General features: G+C 41.3%; 1 protein-coding gene across 7 annotated transcripts in view; it reads right to left on the reverse strand.

Moving 5' to 3' along the window:
* Positions 1 to 16,793, reverse strand: part of STAU2 (staufen double-stranded RNA binding protein 2) — a 180,720-nt gene extending 163,927 nt beyond the window's left edge. For 3 of the 7 annotated variants that reach the window (XM_048507533.1, XM_048507531.1, XM_048507526.1), the window contains exons 1-5: positions 16,507 to 16,791; positions 13,924 to 14,126; positions 12,870 to 13,000; positions 11,106 to 11,265; positions 3,064 to 3,199 (exon numbers count right to left, since the gene is read on the reverse strand). In XM_048507533.1, the coding sequence (XP_048363490.1) occupies positions 3,064 to 3,199; positions 11,106 to 11,265; positions 12,870 to 13,000; positions 13,924 to 14,113 (617 nt within the window). In that variant the 5' untranslated portion in view covers positions 14,114 to 14,126; positions 16,507 to 16,791. Of the gene's footprint in view, positions 1 to 3,063; positions 3,200 to 11,105; positions 11,266 to 12,869; positions 13,001 to 13,923; positions 14,127 to 16,063; positions 16,423 to 16,506 lie in introns of those variants that run through there. The other 4 variants (XM_048507529.1, XM_048507528.1, XM_048507527.1 and 1 more) reach the window with 4 other exon arrangements.
* Between the last annotated feature and the right edge of the window lie 1,226 nt (positions 16,794 to 18,019).

Below are 18,019 nucleotides of genomic sequence, written 5' to 3' on the forward strand. Positions count from 1 at the left end.
CAGTCCTCTCCTGGGGTTAGGACCAGACCCCATCCACCAAATTGTGGGTGGGCTGTATTGGTGCTACTGATTTTTATTGGTTTTATGCATTTTAATGATGTTATTCGATGTTTTGTCTTCTGTTATTTATTAACCTGTACATTGCTCTGAGCCCTTCAGGGGAGAGCAGTTTATTAAATCGAATATATTAAATAAATAAATAAATAAATAAATAAATAAATAAATGAATGAATGAATGAATGAATGAATGAATGAATGAATGAATGAATGAATGAATGAATGAATGATCGATCGATCGATCGATCGATCGCTCAATCTGCCACCCCCAAAGTTCTTCAGGATGCACTTGGATCTTGATAAGTAGTTCAAGAGGAGATTTCACTTTTGCAAATGTTTCCACAATTGTTCCTCTGTGCTTGTACACACACAAACACTGGGGAAATTTTCTTTTTAAGTTCTATACTTCTGTCAGGCTGACATTCAGCATACCAAGGAAAAGCATACCTGTTTATTGCTACACAGAAAAAAACAGACAGGACAGATAACTCCTTCGAAGTTTTTTTTAAAAATCAGTACACGATCTGCTAATTTTGAATGGATTCCTATTTGATTTACTCTGTCCTACACCAGCACTCTTGCAGCACAATCTGGAGGAGGCACATCCCTCTCTGGAGCCAACGCACCCCTGCACCCCTGTGGGTGCCCACTCCGCTGGCACAAGGGGCAAATGTGCTGGTGGAGAGCGCTCCACAGCTCTGTAGTGCCGGACTCAGAAGCTGCCACTCGTCTCCAAGTTCACCAGTACAAAAAGCTGTACTGGCATGGCCGAAGGGTGGAACTGACCTTCACCTGCCAGTATGCTTGCCTCCCTGCACTGCCAGAGGAGCAGCCTTTGCCTCCCTGCACTGCTGAGAAGCCCTCTTGGAGGCAGCAGAGCAACGGTGAAGTGGTACAGCATTCAGTCGCTGAGGCCTCTGGATGGGGATCCTGAGGGTAAACTCTACAGGGCTTTGCCTAGGAAATTATCTACCTGATCAAGCAATCATTTTCTGCTCCATGACCTGCCTACCAGTAACCATCTGCCTACAGTCCTGTACAGGATCCAACTAAAACTACTTACTTACTGTTCTTGTTTCCTAACTTGTCTTCTGCTCGTTACTGGTACGATATCTTGCTGGCTGTGATGTGGGCTGCTTTTGACTTATCCTGATTCTGCTTACTGATCTGACCACTTTCCTCACCTTGTGATTTGCACTTACTCCCATCTGGTCCTGCTAAGCCTCCCCTATTCAGCTTACCAGAGCAGTTTTTTGACTGTTTATTTCACTGGAGTTCTAATCCTGCATGCATTTGAGATAGACTGTTATAGTCTTGTCTATTGTTTAAAAATACTTTGAAAAACATTGTGACTGAACTTTGCAGTTATCTATTTCTAATAGCTTTAAGATAAGATTAGTAAGTGATGCAATGACTACCAATCTTGATCCTCCTTGATCTGAGATTGCAAATGCCTTAGCAGACCAGGTGCTCAGGAGCAGCAGCAGCAGAAGGCCATTGCTTTCACATACTGCATGTGAGCTCCCAAAGGTGTCTGGTGGGCCACTGTGAGTAGCAGAGTGCTGGACTAGATGGACCCTGGTCTGATCCAGCAGGATCTTTCTTATGTTCTTAATGAGTAATCCAAATTTGAATCAACCTTCTGCAAGAAAAGCTAAATACAAAAAAAATCATACTGCCCTCTGATGGCCTAGGAAAATTACTCAAAAAAATTACTCACTTAGCAATATTTTTAATCTGTGGGATCTAGATCAAATCAAGCCTGAACTCCCCCTAAAAGTATAAGCTGCTATACTTTAGTCACATAATGAAAAAACAAGAGGCACTGGAAAAACCAATAATGCTAGAAAAAGATGAAGACAACAGGAAAAGAGGAAAACTCCCCATGAGATTGGTTGTCTCCATAAAGGAAGCTATGGCCCTCAGTCTGCAAGACCTTAGCAAGACTGTTAATGATAAGATATTTTGGAAAACATTAATTCATAGGGTTGGTATATGTAAGAAGAGAAGAGACTTGACATCACTTAACATAGAGAGAAGTTGCCTGAAGGGTCCCTACAGGGAGATAGGAAGACAGAATCAAATGTTTTTGTACATGTGATGCGACTGTACCGTCACAGTTGTGAGTGTTTTCTGGAAGATTCCTAAGAAGGAATGATCTAATTGGTTGAAACATATCATCTGATGCCATAGACCAAACCCTACAATTGGGAATAGGAATTTAGAGTGGGCTCTCTCTTCTGTCTTCCCTTTGCCTACGTATCTGAAGTAATCAAATAATTGATCAAAGATTTCACCATGGAGCCACAACGATCCCCACGGATACCATTGTCTAAGAATGCCCCTGCAGTTTTCCATCCCAGTAAAACATGGTGTGAAAGTAGAAAATAACATATGCAACATCAGCCAAGAATTATATGTCCTCAAATGACCAGATTATGAAATCATACTGAAATTAGCAAGTCTAACAAGCACAAAAGAAAGAACACACTTCAAAATGTTTAGAAACTCTTTCCTAGAAAAGAAAAATACCCAGATGAATAAGGAAGTTCTAGAATTCTAAACTGCCAAAACTACTTCTATAATTCACTTTCACAAACTGCTAAAAATGTTCAGACTTTTAAAAGTGTCCAGCTTGAAAAGTAAGGCTTTCTCATATAACAACTGTGGAGAGATCATATGCATTCCTTGGAAGGTCTTAAATGAAAAGTTTGCAAAATATGAAATGAATTTTTATAAGCTATCAACTAACAACATCTGCAATCTGAAGAATACCATACATATCTACTGGGATGGAGGAACAATTCCGTTTCCTACTAGGCGTCCAGATGCAGTTTCTCAATCTCATCCAGAAGGAAAGGAAAACCCAGGGAACACTTGAAGTAGATATCAGTATCAGCAATGAAAAGCAATACACAGAATGAAAAACTAAACACGTGCCTTCAGATTGCCCCAACTCTTGCTATATTTTGAAAAGCAACAGAAAAGCACTTGAAATGAACAAACCTCTGATTGTACATGCCTCGAAAGTTATAATTTGCTCTGTAGTTGGGGGCTGGCTTTTGATCTAGTGGTCTATAGATGGCAGGCTCTCCCCTTTTCATGGCAAGACCATTCAGCTCCACCGTGGGGGTAATACTACCTGTCGAAAGAAAGAACAATAAAAATATAACAACCATGCTGTACATAAAAAGACCAATCTCACTTTTTAAAGAATTAGCTATAAACTACTGAGGATCAGAAAGTATTGCAGAGTTACAGAGGGAGTTTATGGAGGTGGGGGCAATGACTCCTTTAAAAGGAAGCCAAACACACACATTTTTCCATACACGAATCAGGATTTCTATCTTGCTTCTCATGTTACATTTAACATTACCACACTAGAACTGTTTACTTGGAATTGTTTATTTTAAAAACATAATTTATTGTGATTTCTGAAATAGTAACACCTATCAAAAGGTACAAAAAATAAAACATAATAGGATCTTGGATCCTATGGCTGCTCTTAGAAGACAGAAGGGCATTTCCACGGGCAGAAGACCAAGATGATTCTTGGATGATTCCACCCACCCACTGCAGACCTCAATTTTCCTGCTATGCTGTTCACCAGGGTTTCAAGAGCAGAGTTTCCAGGGGCTCAATAAAGGCAGGAAAATCTTTCTCCACATGCTTCACTCTGTTCACAAAACTGCATAGGAGTCAAGCCAGAAAGCCATAATAGAAACAGGTTTAACATTAAGATGTGAAAACAGTCTTACATTCAGGAACTATATAATATGGGAAGATTCCTATATGTATAGTTAATAGGCTAAAAATCCCTCACATGGATTGAGAAGATGTTTCTTCATTCATCACAGCTCTTTTACCTTTGGGATCTGGACAATATATTGTCTCAACAAATAACAATCTTGTGCATTTTGGGGGTAATAATCTGCTACAATTGTAAAAGCTGCTCATCTCGCTTTGACAAAAAAACAGAAAAATGGTATTAACACTGGTGGTGCTTTAAGATCAGTTATATTAATGGTAACTACTTCTATAATGACTAGAACACAAATCAAAACCCGTATGTTGTTTTACAAATATGTCACGTTAAAATATATATATTTATATATGTTGCTCCTCATGATTTAGGAACTCTGAATCATACCATGGGCACTGCAGCCCTCTGCTGGGCAACTAGTGTAACAAAATGTACAGTGGTTTTGAAAGTCTTTGCTCTCAAACATCAAAGGAGCCGTGGGGGGATGGATAAAGCAGAGCCAACCAAAATTAAATCCATCAAAGATGGAGGTCCTGTGGCTGTCAAAGAGATGCATGGTTGGGATGCCAGCTCAGCTCTTGATGGTGTGGAACTGACATCTAAGCTATCAGTGAAGAGTCTGGATGTGATCCTAGATCATCCCTTTCCATGGAGGCCAAGCATCGGCCAAATTTCTACGTAGTTCTTCCACGTAGCCATGTTAGGCAGCTGGAGCCCTACCTGTTCCACCCTGACCTAGCCACAGTGATCCTTGCAATGGTCGCATCCAGGCTGGATTACTGTAATTCACTCTTGAAACTGATCCAGAAACTTCAGGTGGTGCAAAATGTAGCTGCCCAGGTCCTTGCTGGGATGCCAGCTTTTGCTCTGTCAGCTGCATGGACTCCAGGTGGAGTCCGAATCAGGTTCAAGGTTCTAGTACTAACATTTAAAGTCCAAATGGTCTCAGACCTTTGTATGTATAAGTCTGCCTCTCCTCATATGTCCACAAAGAGCAGTATGCTCAGCAAACGACAACTTACTGGATAAAGTAAGGGTAGCCCCCACCTCAACTTTATTATATTGTGAATACAGTGTACTGTAGAACGCAGTTTTTGAGACAATATTTAGTACCAGCTGAGAGAATGTAGGGATGGTATCTGCAAAAACAACAAAGTATATTTCTTGGGGTTTCATTCACAGATCAGAATTTGTTCTTACTGTTTGTATTATTGCAATGTATTATGGTTTTAATTTATTCCAATTTGCCTAGGGTTCCACTTTGATAAGGAAATAAGGCAGGTCAAAAAAGACTAGTTCATATTCAACAGTAAACTATGTTTTGTCACAGATGTAATTAATGAGATCACCACATATAAGAGAAAAAGAGAAACAATATTCATACAGTGAACCTGAAGCCCCCTAGGATTGTATGCGTAGCAGTAAACCAAGATTTGTCATTATGTCAGAACCATGCCTATGTCAAAGTGTAAAACACAAAGGTGTCATCTAGCCAAAGTCAAGTCCAATGACTAAACTGGGAAGTTTTAAGCATCTGCTTAATCCTGCTACTTAACTAACCTACTGAAATGAAAGGAACCTAAATTGTTTGATTTTGGATAATATCCTAATACATTTACAGAAAAAGTAATATAATGCATGCACAAGAAAAACAGCTACAGTAACAAACTTTTAAAAATTCTCTTTACTCTGATTTATTAACCTCTAAAGTTATTAAAGTTAGTACAATGCATTGCATTGGGTGAGTAATGTATAAACAAAACCTTTGAATTTTCATCAATTTGTCAATATTTTATAAAGGTTGTGTTGGTTTTACTTTACTCAGTTACTCTATTATCTTCTAAATGGTGAGATAATTCTGTAATATTCAGAGAGTAGATGTTAAAGTTCTACAGTATTTTATACAATGACACTATAATATATCTCATTCTTTTCTTGTTTAACCTGCTGGAGAAAAATTAGAGACATCATAATGTTGCTCACTAAGGTGTTTTCAGCAAATCAAAAACACATTTGTTTTCTCATCGCTGTCACCAGAAGAGGAAGTACTACAAGAAGCAACCAGGCAGTCCTTCATCCTGTGAGTCCAACCAGATATTACATTTATTTAAAGTTACTTACTACCCTGTTTCTCCAAAAATAAGACATACCCTGAGAATAAGACGTAGTAAAGGTTTTGCTGAAATGCTAAATATAAAACATCCCCCGAAAGTAAGATGTAGCAAAGTTTTTGTTTGGAAGCATGCCCGTCGAACAGAACACCAGAGCATGCAGCTGTGGAGTGGAAAAATAAGACATCCCCTGAAAATAAGACATAGCGCATCTTTGGAAGCAAAAATTAATATAAGACACTGTCTTATTTTTGGAGAAACACAGTAGATGTACCCAATTAGGACCATGGTTGAAGGGAAGGCTAAGCCCTACTCAAATTGCATGCTTGGAAAGTGACTGTAAAATACTCAAAACATCATCAGGTTATATCATGAGAATGTTCTAATCAGAATTTTGTATTTAGTATAAGGAAAGCACACCTTCATGTGTAAGTGGGCTTATTTTACATCAATGAAGCTGACAGCAGTACACATTCAACACATTCGAGAAGTTAAACTCCTAACAGAGTCACTCAAGGCAGAATTGTCACAGCTGAGACATCAGACTAAGCTGCATTCATCTATTTCCGGAATCAACGACCACATCCGCAAAAAAGAATTGACAGTTACAATGGTGATGGAAGAAATCGTTGAAGGGCAGTAGTAGAAGGCAGAGGCGTAGCTGGGCCAAACTGCGCCCAGGGTGGACTCTGTGTTTTCCCCCGCAGCACCCTGCCCCCCCCACCCCCCGTGTCCCCCACTTACCTTAGTTCGGCTTGAAAAAGTTCAGGCTGAAAAAAGCCCTACTTGGGGCTCGCAACGTCTCCTGGGTAGTGTAGTTCCCACTATGGCTTTTTTCAGCCTGAACTCCAGCCCCCTTATAGCTTCACCTCTGGTAGAAGGTGACTCTGGTGAAGGATTTAACATAGAAAATGGCAGTGCTACTTCAGTTAACCCTGGCTAGTACTGTGCGGAAGAAAGAAATGGTAAACCACTTCTGATAATCTCATACCTTAAAAACACTACTATGGGACAATCCAAAATGAAAAAAGACAGAGTGCTAGATGACAGGACCCCCAGGTTAGATAGTACTCAATCAGCTACTGGAGAAAAGTATGCAATGAGTACAAGTAGTGCTATTCTTAATGAAGTAACTGGATTGAAGCTGAAAGGATGTTTATTCATTGAAATGACTGGATGAAAACGGCAAGTCCAAGCTGTTTGATACATATAATAGGAACATGGAACTTGAGAAGAATGAATCAAGGGAAGTTTGAAATTGTAAATCAATAAATTGAACATTTAAACTTTTTGATCCTTGGAGTGAGTGAAATAAAGTGCATTTAGGATTAGTTTAGGATAAAGGCATATTCAGTCAGAAAATTACCAAGTTTTTTACTCAGGAAATGACAAATAAAATATATGAAGTTGATCTAATGGGCAAGATATAGAACAGGGGTAGGGAACCTTTAACACTCAAAGAGCCATTTGGACCCGTTTTCCACGGGAAAAGAAAACACTTGGAGCCGCAAATAATTTTTGACATTTAAAATAAAGAGAACACTATATATATTGGGTTTTTTTAACCTTTTACTCTGCTCATTCTGAGAAGCGCATGGATGCGTCCGGCAAGGATGGGGCCAGCGGCTCGGCTTCGCCGGCCGCCGGGAAAGCGCCCGCCCCGCTTGAACAGGGCGGGCGAGAGGGGAAGCCCGCAGCGCGGCCTAGCCAACCACGGGCAGTTGGTGCGCCCGCCCTGCTGCCTGGAGGGCGGGTAAGGATGGGGCTGGCGGCTCAGCTCGTGGAGCCGCAGTGCAAGGGCAGAAGAGCCGCATGCGGCTCTCGAGCCGCAGGTTCCCTACCCCTGATATAGAACAAGCAATCACAGGCTACAATACAAAGTCTGACTGAATAACATCGATCAGACTTGACTTCATGGACACTGGAGAGGAAGAAAACTGAAAAGACTGCAAGTGCTCAAGAAATTGATCATCCACCTAAACAAGAGGGGCAGATAATCATAGCAGACTGGAATACAAAAGCGGAAAACAAGGAAAAATCAAAACATTGTTGGAAAATTTGGGCAAGGAGTACTAAATGAAGCAGGAGAACAACGCATAGAATTTTGTGAAGACAACAATGTAAACACATGTTTCAAGCAACTGATTGTACATGCGGACATCACTGGGCAGGCAATACAAAAATCAAATAGACCTTAAGCAGAAGATGGAGATTCCCTATTTTCTCTGCTAAAACAAGATCAAGATATGAGCAAAGCTGCTGATAAAACATTTTGAAAGTAATTAATTCATGGGGTTTACATTAGGTAAAGCAACTTGGCAGCACTTACTTACACCCACAATGTGGTTTAGTGGTTAGAGAGTCAGGCAAGGATTTAACATCCAGGGTAAAATATCCTACTCTGTCCCAAAGCTCACTAGGTAACCTTGGGCCACATGCTTACTCTCGGCATAATCAACCTCGAAGAAGACAGGACTGAGCCACTCTGAACTCACTGGGGAAAGAACAAATTAAAAGTCTGCAAGATAAATTTTAGCACCATTACTACAGATTTTCTTATTCCTGCATGACTTATGCAGTCAGATGGAGATTCCAACCTGGGTCTTAGACCTTCAGGCCCTTCTGAAGCTCCAACTGCTGCACCACACAGGCTTTCATAGGATGCCTGCTGTTCAACAGTAGCAAGCAGCCAGGCCTAGATGAATCATGCAAGTCTGATGGTATCAAGTCTTACAATTGTTGCTGCCAGGCCTGGCCCCAATAATTCCTCCCTCAAAAAGTAAACCCAGCCCTGGAAAGGGTCCTGCCCCTCTCTGCATGCTCTTTACTGAGACAAACCAAATCTAGAATCCTCCAGTTGTCTAGAATTAAACCAGGGTGCAGTTTTGTGGTGTCAACCACTGAGCCAGACTCACTTGCATGGTAGGGAACTCTCAAGGACTTGTGGAGGGGTACCTCACTTTTCTCTCTCTCCTTCTCTCCACACTATTCCCTCTTTCCCTTCTAACAACCGCCATATCCTCTTCCCTTCCCCTGCCTCATTCTCTCCTCCTCAGCCATTCACCAAACTACCTTTTATCTGCTGACCATCTTCAGCTATATTTATTACTTACTTACTTCATTTTTATATCATCTTTCGCCACAATGGGGACAAAAGCAGCTTAAATTACTCTTCTCTGATAGAAACTGTTTTTAAAAACCTCATGTATTTTTTTTTTAGATTTCAGATTTTTCTGCAAACTTGGGGCATTGTTCAGGTTTATTGGAAGACCTGTCCTGCCCATTCACAGCTCCAGTCACTTAATTAAAGTATCCTCACATTTGGCCGAACTTGCTATTAGAATATATGAGGATGGAGGAGGAGGATTACAAATGTTCCACTATGGAGACCACATTCCACCACAAACCATACTGGAGGTATGTGCATTCTCTGTGCTTGCTCACAGACCTATGTTTTGTATGTGGGGCATTTAAACCCCACAATATATATTTTTAAAATGTCACATTTTTCTGTAAACAGAAACATTTTGTTTTGGGTAAGTGTGGCCCTGATATGCAGATTTAGATATTCACAGATGATGGCCATATGGCCACCATCTGTATATATATGATTAATTCATATGGTTGCCATAAGTTGGGACTGACCTGACAGTGTTTTACACAAATACACAGACAGAGAAAAAAAATACAATCCTTACCTCTCTAATGAAAATAAATCCAAATAGCAAAACAGGGAACATTTTCTGCCTGTGCTGTTGTCATTGCTAGGCAATACAGACATTACTTGGCTAAATGTATTAATGGTCTCACTTCACATAAGGCAGTTTCATCCACAAAGTGGACAGTAAAGGTACCCTGTTATAAATAGGGAAGGTTTTTTTTAAAAAAGAATGTCTAGACAGAAGCTGCCTAGAAAGAGAATCAAAACCCACAGATCTCAATGCCTATGCAAGAAATAAGATTTGGATAACATTACTCTAAATTAAACAAATTTTCACAAGCCACAAGGAGGATCTAATACAAGGAACACTACTATATTCAGCAAATTGGGTAACTACCTCACAAAATCCTATTGTGATTTAAGATATTTTATACACACCCTTTCTACTTTGAAATGTTGTTAGAACTGTTTTGCAATTATTAAAATTGCCACAAACAAAAACTAAAGCAATGAGAAAAAGTGGCAGAGCAGTACCCAATTTTTTTAATGTCAGCAGTACAAGTCAACTATTATTTAAGAACTAAACTGGCAGGCATCTTACTCTGAAAGGAAACTAATCCTTTGCAACCAATTGAACATGAGTGAAAAAATTAAAGTATGGAACAATAAAAGAAATAAAAATCCTTGGCTTGGATCCACCAGAGAATTTCCATACGAAAAGGGATTTCCACAAGCAGAATGTGATTTCCTTGCCTCCAACTGAATCCCAAAATACCCACAGAAATGCTGTTCCTGGGAAAGGGGAGATTTTAAAAATTACACCCTGAAGGCAAAAATCCTTCTATTTTTTTGAAATGTTCCATTGAATCCAAGCTTATTTCTTATTCAATGTTGATTTGGAAATCAGAAATTTTAACTTGTAAATTTTACAAAGAAACTATTTAAGAAAAAGACTGAATGTGCAAATCAATTTTTTTTAAATCTTAGCAGATGATACCATGTAATTTGTTTAGTTTATTAGTATTGTGTAATGAAAACAAACATGGGGGGGAAACCCCTATGACTAGAGCACCATGAAAAGCAGGTAAGAATCTATTAACTATAATTACAATGTCATTTGGCTGTGGAGAAGCGGAATCGAGAGGAGAAGATATTAGAAATGCCAAAATGAGCCCTTACTTAACTGAATCAAATTAAGAAAAACAATCTGTTCTATCTTCGTTTCTTCTGTCTGGCTGCAACATGGCATTTTTTGCCAGATAACTAATCTTGTTTACAGCTAAATCCTCCTAGCTGAATCTTGTAGATACACACACATCGAAACATTAAAAAACTCAATAACTTCTGCTTTGACAAAAAAGAATAACCACGGGCTCAAAATAAGGTTCATATTGAAAGAAGATAATTCTGTTTACTTATGTTTTTCAACAAAAACACAGCTGAAGTATGGGTAACCAAGCTGGCCCGAACTAAAGAGATAGATAAATACTATGAAAAGTAGGATATGTCTTACCTGGATTGTTATTGGCATTATTTTTGGGTGGTCTAGGTGCTGGCTTGGGCAGAGCAGTTTCACTCAGAGCTTTGCTAGCAGCAGAATGATGAGCCTTTTTAATACTGCTTCCTTCAGCTTCCCATGTCTGCTCTCCAAGAGTCAATTGCACTGTGAACATCTTCAAAGACATAAGAGACAAATGTCAGTAAGATCAAACCTCATGAAACAAATCTCCTGCAAAATAACTGTGTTCCTAGATCTGTCATGAAAACGAAGCCGAAATACCAGGGGATGACTACAACGAATTTTGATTTAGGGATGAGGTACAATCACCAAATGTCTATATTTTCAGAAGTAGTGTAAATTGAACAGCTTTTGTGGCATATTTCCCACTATCACTGTGTGGATGTCCTTTGAGAAAAGGGAACTATTGATTTGTACATCAAGCCCACACTTCTGGCATGGAACAGCACCACATGAATGGGATAAATGTTATAACAGATATTTGAAGTACTACTGAAGTCAGATGAATGCACAGAATTTTTTTGTTAGACCTATTTATTTTTAGACCTATTAATAATCGGAGTCTAGTTCTGTCAAGGTCTATTTTTCTTCCCAGCAATCACATCTATTCTATAATGTACAACTGGAGAGACAGCTATAAACTTCTTTGTGTAATGAACCTAGTTTTTTCTCATGTTTAAAGCATTCACAGTTGAAGAACTAACAGTGCACTGCTTCATTTTTTTGACCTAGCTGATTCAGACCACTTAAAATTACTCTATCACAGCCTTGAAAATAAATATTGTATGGTTGGTTCTCCAAGCTCAATCAGCCAGCCCTCTCTGTGGCAACTCCTGGTTCTATGTTCTCCTCCTCCAAGAGCGGGGGAGGGGTTGAAGGGAGAGAAAACAGGTCAAATTTAAGGGATGTAAACAATGTCCTTTTAGAAATTTCTAGAAAGTAAACTCAAGAGGGAAGGTGGCCTGTATAACATAATCTTGTCAGATTTTGGAAGCTAAGCAGCATCAGTATCTATCTGTCTGTCTGTCTGTCTGCCTGCCTGCCTGCCTGCCTGCCTGCCTGCCTGCCTGCCTGCCTATTCATTCATTCAAACTTGATATACCGCCCCTTCGCCAAGGGGCTCTGGTGGTGTACAATCATTAAAACACAAAGCAATAAAATATCACATTAAAATTCCAAAGAAAACATCAATAAACATAAGATGACGACATCAACTTTGGCTCTAAAATCAGTTGGACCCTGTAATAACACCTGGGTGGTTCGATGGAAATGTATGATCCAATAATAGAATATGGAGCGCAGAAGATGGCACCCTCAATGGCTGACCTTACCAAAAGCTTGGAAGGGAGTACTTGGAAGGGAGATTATCAAGGAAGACTCTGTAGAGCAGCGGTTCTCAACCTGTGGGTCGCGACCACTTTGGGGGTCGAACAACCCTTTCACAGGGGTCGCCTAAGACCCTCGGAAAACACATATTTCCACCGGTCTTAGGAACTGGCATTAGGAAGGTTGAGAACCACTGCAAAAGAAAGGAAGGCAAAAGCAAACCACTTCTACATCTCACTTGTCTTGAATGTCCCTTACTGGAGTCACTATAATTCAGCTGCAACTTAATGACACTCACACAAAACAGAGTATGGAGTGATGTATGTGACAACTGCTACTTAGGACCAGGTATCAGGGAAATTGCAGTAAGCAGAAATTATTCTCTTTAATAACTAGTTTAGAAGTTGAAAAGAACAAAAATAGAAATGTTACCTTTGCATGAGCAGGTCCTCGTTCATTCAGAAGCTTATACAGAGGTTGAATTCTATTGAAACGTGCTAATTCATTTACCAGACACATTGGAGTTTTCTCTTTGGGGTTTGCCATGTTATCTTGGAAAGGAACTGTAAATAAGTAATTAACAAGCTTTTATACTTTTCAGACACTTGTAAAGAAGAAACAATAAAAATATGGTTCAATTAGAATATCTCAGACAATCTACTGTACACAGTTATTTTGAGTTATTACTTTCTATGACAACAGAAGTTCATACATTTTTATAACCGAAGTTTTCAGAAAATCTTACAATAAAAAATTTGATTAGAACATTCTAACTTAAGTTAATTACAGTTCTGAAATTTAGAACCTGTTTGTACTTTGCCTTTGTGTGTGTGTAAAGTGCGTTCAAGTCACAGATGTCTTTTGGAAAACTAGTAGTTTTCAAGGTGAGAGACTGAGGTGGTTTGATATTGCCTTCTTCTGCATAGAGACCCTGGAATTCTGTGGTGGTCTCCTATCCAAGTATTAACCATGCTTAGCTTCTGAAATCTGACAAGACCAGATTAGCCTGGGCCATCCAATACAGAGCCAAGTGTAACATTTACTGTTTTCCTGGTTGGCTCTCTCTTTACTCCTATCTAAGCATTCTAAATCTCTGTGGCTTAAACTCAAAAATGCTTGCATATCATCAGATTTGGTAATAGTTTATTTTCTCTGTATTTTCTCTCATCTCTCTCCCCCAAATTGTCTTCCTGTTCAACCTCAATACAAACTTTCACTGCAGGTTTACTTTCTGGGGCTTGTGTTTCAATGTAAAAAAACCAGGAATTACACTTTATTTACAAGGTACAAAAGAAGTACCACTTACTGCCAAAAGACTGAGACATTTTGTTCTAGAGGAGGAAATGCAGCTGAATCACATCCTGCAGTCTTAAACATTTCTACACAAATAGCAGTTTTGTGTAAACTGCCCATTGTGTGATTATTCCAATCACCCTAAAGATAATTACACAAATAACAAAAAAGTTAAAACCAATCACCCACTTACCCTGTAAGTTGTTACAATCCACTAGACCGGTTACAGAATTATTACAGTCAACGGCTAACTTGGGAACAGATCCATTCAAGGAGGGCTGAAGACCTACTGAACTTGTTGCCGTTACAGATGGGGCTAGTGTTGCTGGGATTAGAGTAGGCCCAGAGTTGCTCGTTGTGGTCTGCACTTTGACTTGTGCCATTATTATCTTTTTACTGAATAAAACCAATAACAAATACATTAAGGTGGTGGTGTTGCTTTTGTCCATTCTTCCATCCCCAAGAAAAGGTTAAATATGACCTGCAACCCAACCCCAGTGTTAAAAAAAAAAGGTCTTCCATTAATCAATTATTTAGTATCTGACCAACTTCAAAGAACAGAGCAGAATATATGAGTACCTGATACTGAGAAAAAATTGTAATACACCTAAATTAGGTATCCTTGCCTAGATTCTATTGTGATATTTACATCAGCTGAAAACAAACTCTCAATGGTGTCTTGTATATAGCAATGGTGAGAATGCACATGGAACTGGATCCAACCAGTTTTTCCCACAGGTGAAAACGGAAGGGGTTTCCAATGAACATCAAAACATATTTGGGATCATGAGACCCAATTAGGCAAAAGCCTATAGAACAGAAGCTGTAATAAGGAGGGAACTGACTGATACAGAGCAAAGAAGCTGGCTGAATCTGATGAAGAGTCCTCATTGAGAGTCAGCATGGTATATTATTATTATTATTTATTTAATTTGTATACCGCCCGATCCCCGAAGGGCTCCGTGTAGTGGAGCACTCCGTATATACTCCGTGTAGTGGAGCACTCCGTGTATACGAAGCACTCCGTATAGTGGTTAAGAGCAGGTGGATTCTAATCTGGAGAACCGGGTTTGATTCCCCACTCGTCCACCTGAGTGGCAGAGGCTTATCTGGTAAATCAGATGTGTTTCCGCACTCCTACATTCCTGATGGGTGACCTTGGGCTAGTCACAGTTCTTCAGAACTCTCTCAGCCCCACAGGCCTCACAAGGTGTCTGTTGTGGGGAAAGGAAGGGAAAGGAGCTTGTAAGCCACTTTGAGTCTCCTTACAGGAGAGAAAGGTGGTGTATAAATCCAAATTCTTCTTCTTCATCATCAGTAGCTGCTTCCTAACTTTAGTACTCCCATTCTACAGAAGTCTGACAAAGCCTGAAGCTCAGCTTATATTACAATACCTTAAACGGAAAGCATCAAGCTGTACAGAGCCTGGGTATTTTAGCAGCCAAAAATGCAAACCACAAAATTCTTGGTCTAGCTCTCATCTCAACCATGTAATTTCTTGGCTGCCTTAAGCAAACCAGTTTTCACCCTCATATCTGCAGCATGGAGATAATAATACCATCCTACCTTACAGAGTTGTTGCAAGGATTTCTGAGCTGGCATTGAAATTCCAAGGAATTTGAACATTCCAAAAGCCAGATATATCCTGTTCAGGATAAAGATGACAGGAGATTTGTGAATTCACCTGCCATTTTCTGGACCATCTTTGTTCTAGAATACTCCACTTGTGTCCTAGCGCCTTGGGGACAGAAATAGGCAGGAACCTGGACCCAAACAGAGCATTCCAGAACAAAGATAGTCCAGGAACTGGCGGATAAATTCACAAATCTCCTGTCATCTTTATCCTGAACAGGGGATGGATAAGACATAGTACAACAAAACTCACACAAATGAACACAAAATCATATACAAAAAAGGCGTACGAGAAGTTATACCTAGTGGACTATTTGGCCAAGCAAGAATTCCTTATTCAGTTAACACGCTTGAATATGCTGACCTGAATGTTACTATCACCCTTATATAAGAAAACAGAGGATATCAAATCAGGATTCACACAATCGGTTCTTTGACCTAGCAACAAGCAGGTTTGTAGAACCATGCAAATCAATGCCCATTCTCACTTAGTGCTGAACCATCCGATCCCTGAGAGGTCACACCCTCCAGGGATAATGCCCCAGGAAAGCCACTGAGCAAGTTACCCGTTTTCTGAGTCTAGGGATAAAACTAGGGCACCGTGGCAATGTCTTTTATGTTCTTTGGGGGAATGACTGTTAGTTAGAAGGACACTTATGCCAAGACACTTCAGTGGCACCAAACGAGGCCATTCCACTTACTGCAGGCCCTGCCGTTCTCCCTTCTCCAGGAGCCTTTGCGGCGAGCATCCCGCAGGTAGGGCTGGACCTCACCTGAATACCTGCTGTCCCTTTCCCGAAGGGCGGCTGACTTGTACTGCGAGAGAGCGGGCAACCCACTCCCCATCATTGGGGGGGGGGGGGCTCGTTTCTTGGGGCCGGCAGTGGGAAAAGAGAGACCCGAGGCGCAGCAAGTCACTCCTTCGGCCAGGCCTGGGTCGGCGCTGCCATTCCCCCCTTAGCCCCTTCCTTCCTACCCTCGGGACAGAAGGGGAAGGTGAGGGAGGCGGTGCCTCTCTCTCGCCTGCTGGCAGCCGCCACGGCGGCCGCTTCTCCCACTTCGGCCCACCCCTTTGCCCCGCTTAGTCTCGCCCAGCCCCTCGCAATACCTCAAGGCCCCTCCCCGCCCCCCCGGCCTGGGTTACCTGGATCCCCGAGACTCTTTGGTGCCGCCTCCCACATCGGCAAACACTCCAGAAAACTGACCCCGCCGCGTCTCGGCCGCCGCTGGCCCCAACCAACCACCTTACCACCCCCCGCCGGCCGGGCACGGCCGCAGGCCCGCAGTCGCCTCGGCTCTGCTCGGCCGCCACCCCAGAGCTGCAACCGAGGCCTCCCCGACCCATCTCGCTACACGGCCGCCCCGCCAGAGGCCTGGCTGCGCGGAACCCGCTCCATCGCTCCCCCCCTCTGCTGCCGGCACAAATGGCCCCGTCCGCACACCCTTCCCTTGCGACTCCCGGGCGATGGAGGATACCCCGCGCCGCCTAGTGGCGGCTCCGGATACGACGCCGTTGATGTTTTCCTTCGCCCGGAGGCTTTGTGGCCCTTGATCCAATGAATCAGCGAACGCCCGGGTTGGACTCGAGGATGTTGAGCCACATGGCACAGTTGCTGGCTTGTAGGACGGACACATGCTTTGCTCTCTGCATGCCTTTCGGCTGCTGCAAGGTCCCGAAAATGTTCTCCTCAGTCAGAAGTGATTTTTCTCTTCCACCTCCCCAGCATTAATGACATTTCCTGGCCCTCTGACCCTTTTCACAACTTTTTTCCTTCACAATTTTCCGCATGTTTTCCCCAGTTAGAGTCAGCTGCTGCATGTATCCGACGAAAAAGCTCTAATCCACGGAGGCTTTTGTTGAAATTTTAAAAAGTTAACTTTCAAGGGGAACTCATGTTTATTATTTGTTGATGAGCTACAAATGTTACCCAAAGTTGCCTGCGGCCGACAGTTTTGTTGCTTAACTAAAAGCATGATAATGGTAGAATTAAAATGCAAGCATTTGAGCAACTATCAGTGATGCTTTCCTGGGAATAAACCGCATTGAATGTACCTGAGTAGGGTTTGGAGTAGACTTGTTTAGAATAGCAGCACACAAATTGGGAAGTAAGCTAAATCTGATCCAGCCAAACTGTGCAACCACAAGAAAACCTCCACATGGGGGCTAATGGAGCTGTACCATAAATTAACATATCCTATACTCAGTTCTATCATCCTACGATAATGCCATACTATGAAGCACCACTTGTTTCACTGTTACTGAGCTGTTTCCTTTACAGTTGCTTAGCACAATTTGAATGATTTATGTTAATATAGTTATGTTAATATAGTAGTCAATTAAGTGGGCTCTTGGGTTATTCTTGAAACAGTGGGTTGGAGGGGAAACGTTACAAGGCACCAACTCTTGAGTCCTGAGTCAAAAGACCTATGCAATGGTGCCATGCATGGTACTTCATGGAACACAGCGTGACTTGCAATTTACAGTGCAGCCAATATGGTTCATGTATTTCTTGGGCAGATGACTGGCAAAAAAAGAGTTGAAAAACATTGTTCTATTCCTCCAGTCCTCCACTGGTGGTCTTCAGCTTTTTCATAATTGCAGGGGGGAAATGGTAGGACATATGGTAGGACAAAAGGTAGGGCTCAAAAGGAATAAA

This window comes from Sphaerodactylus townsendi, linkage group LG09, assembly GCF_021028975.2.
Source record: "Sphaerodactylus townsendi isolate TG3544 linkage group LG09, MPM_Stown_v2.3, whole genome shotgun sequence".
Lineage (NCBI taxonomy): Eukaryota > Metazoa > Chordata > Lepidosauria > Squamata > Sphaerodactylidae > Sphaerodactylus > Sphaerodactylus townsendi.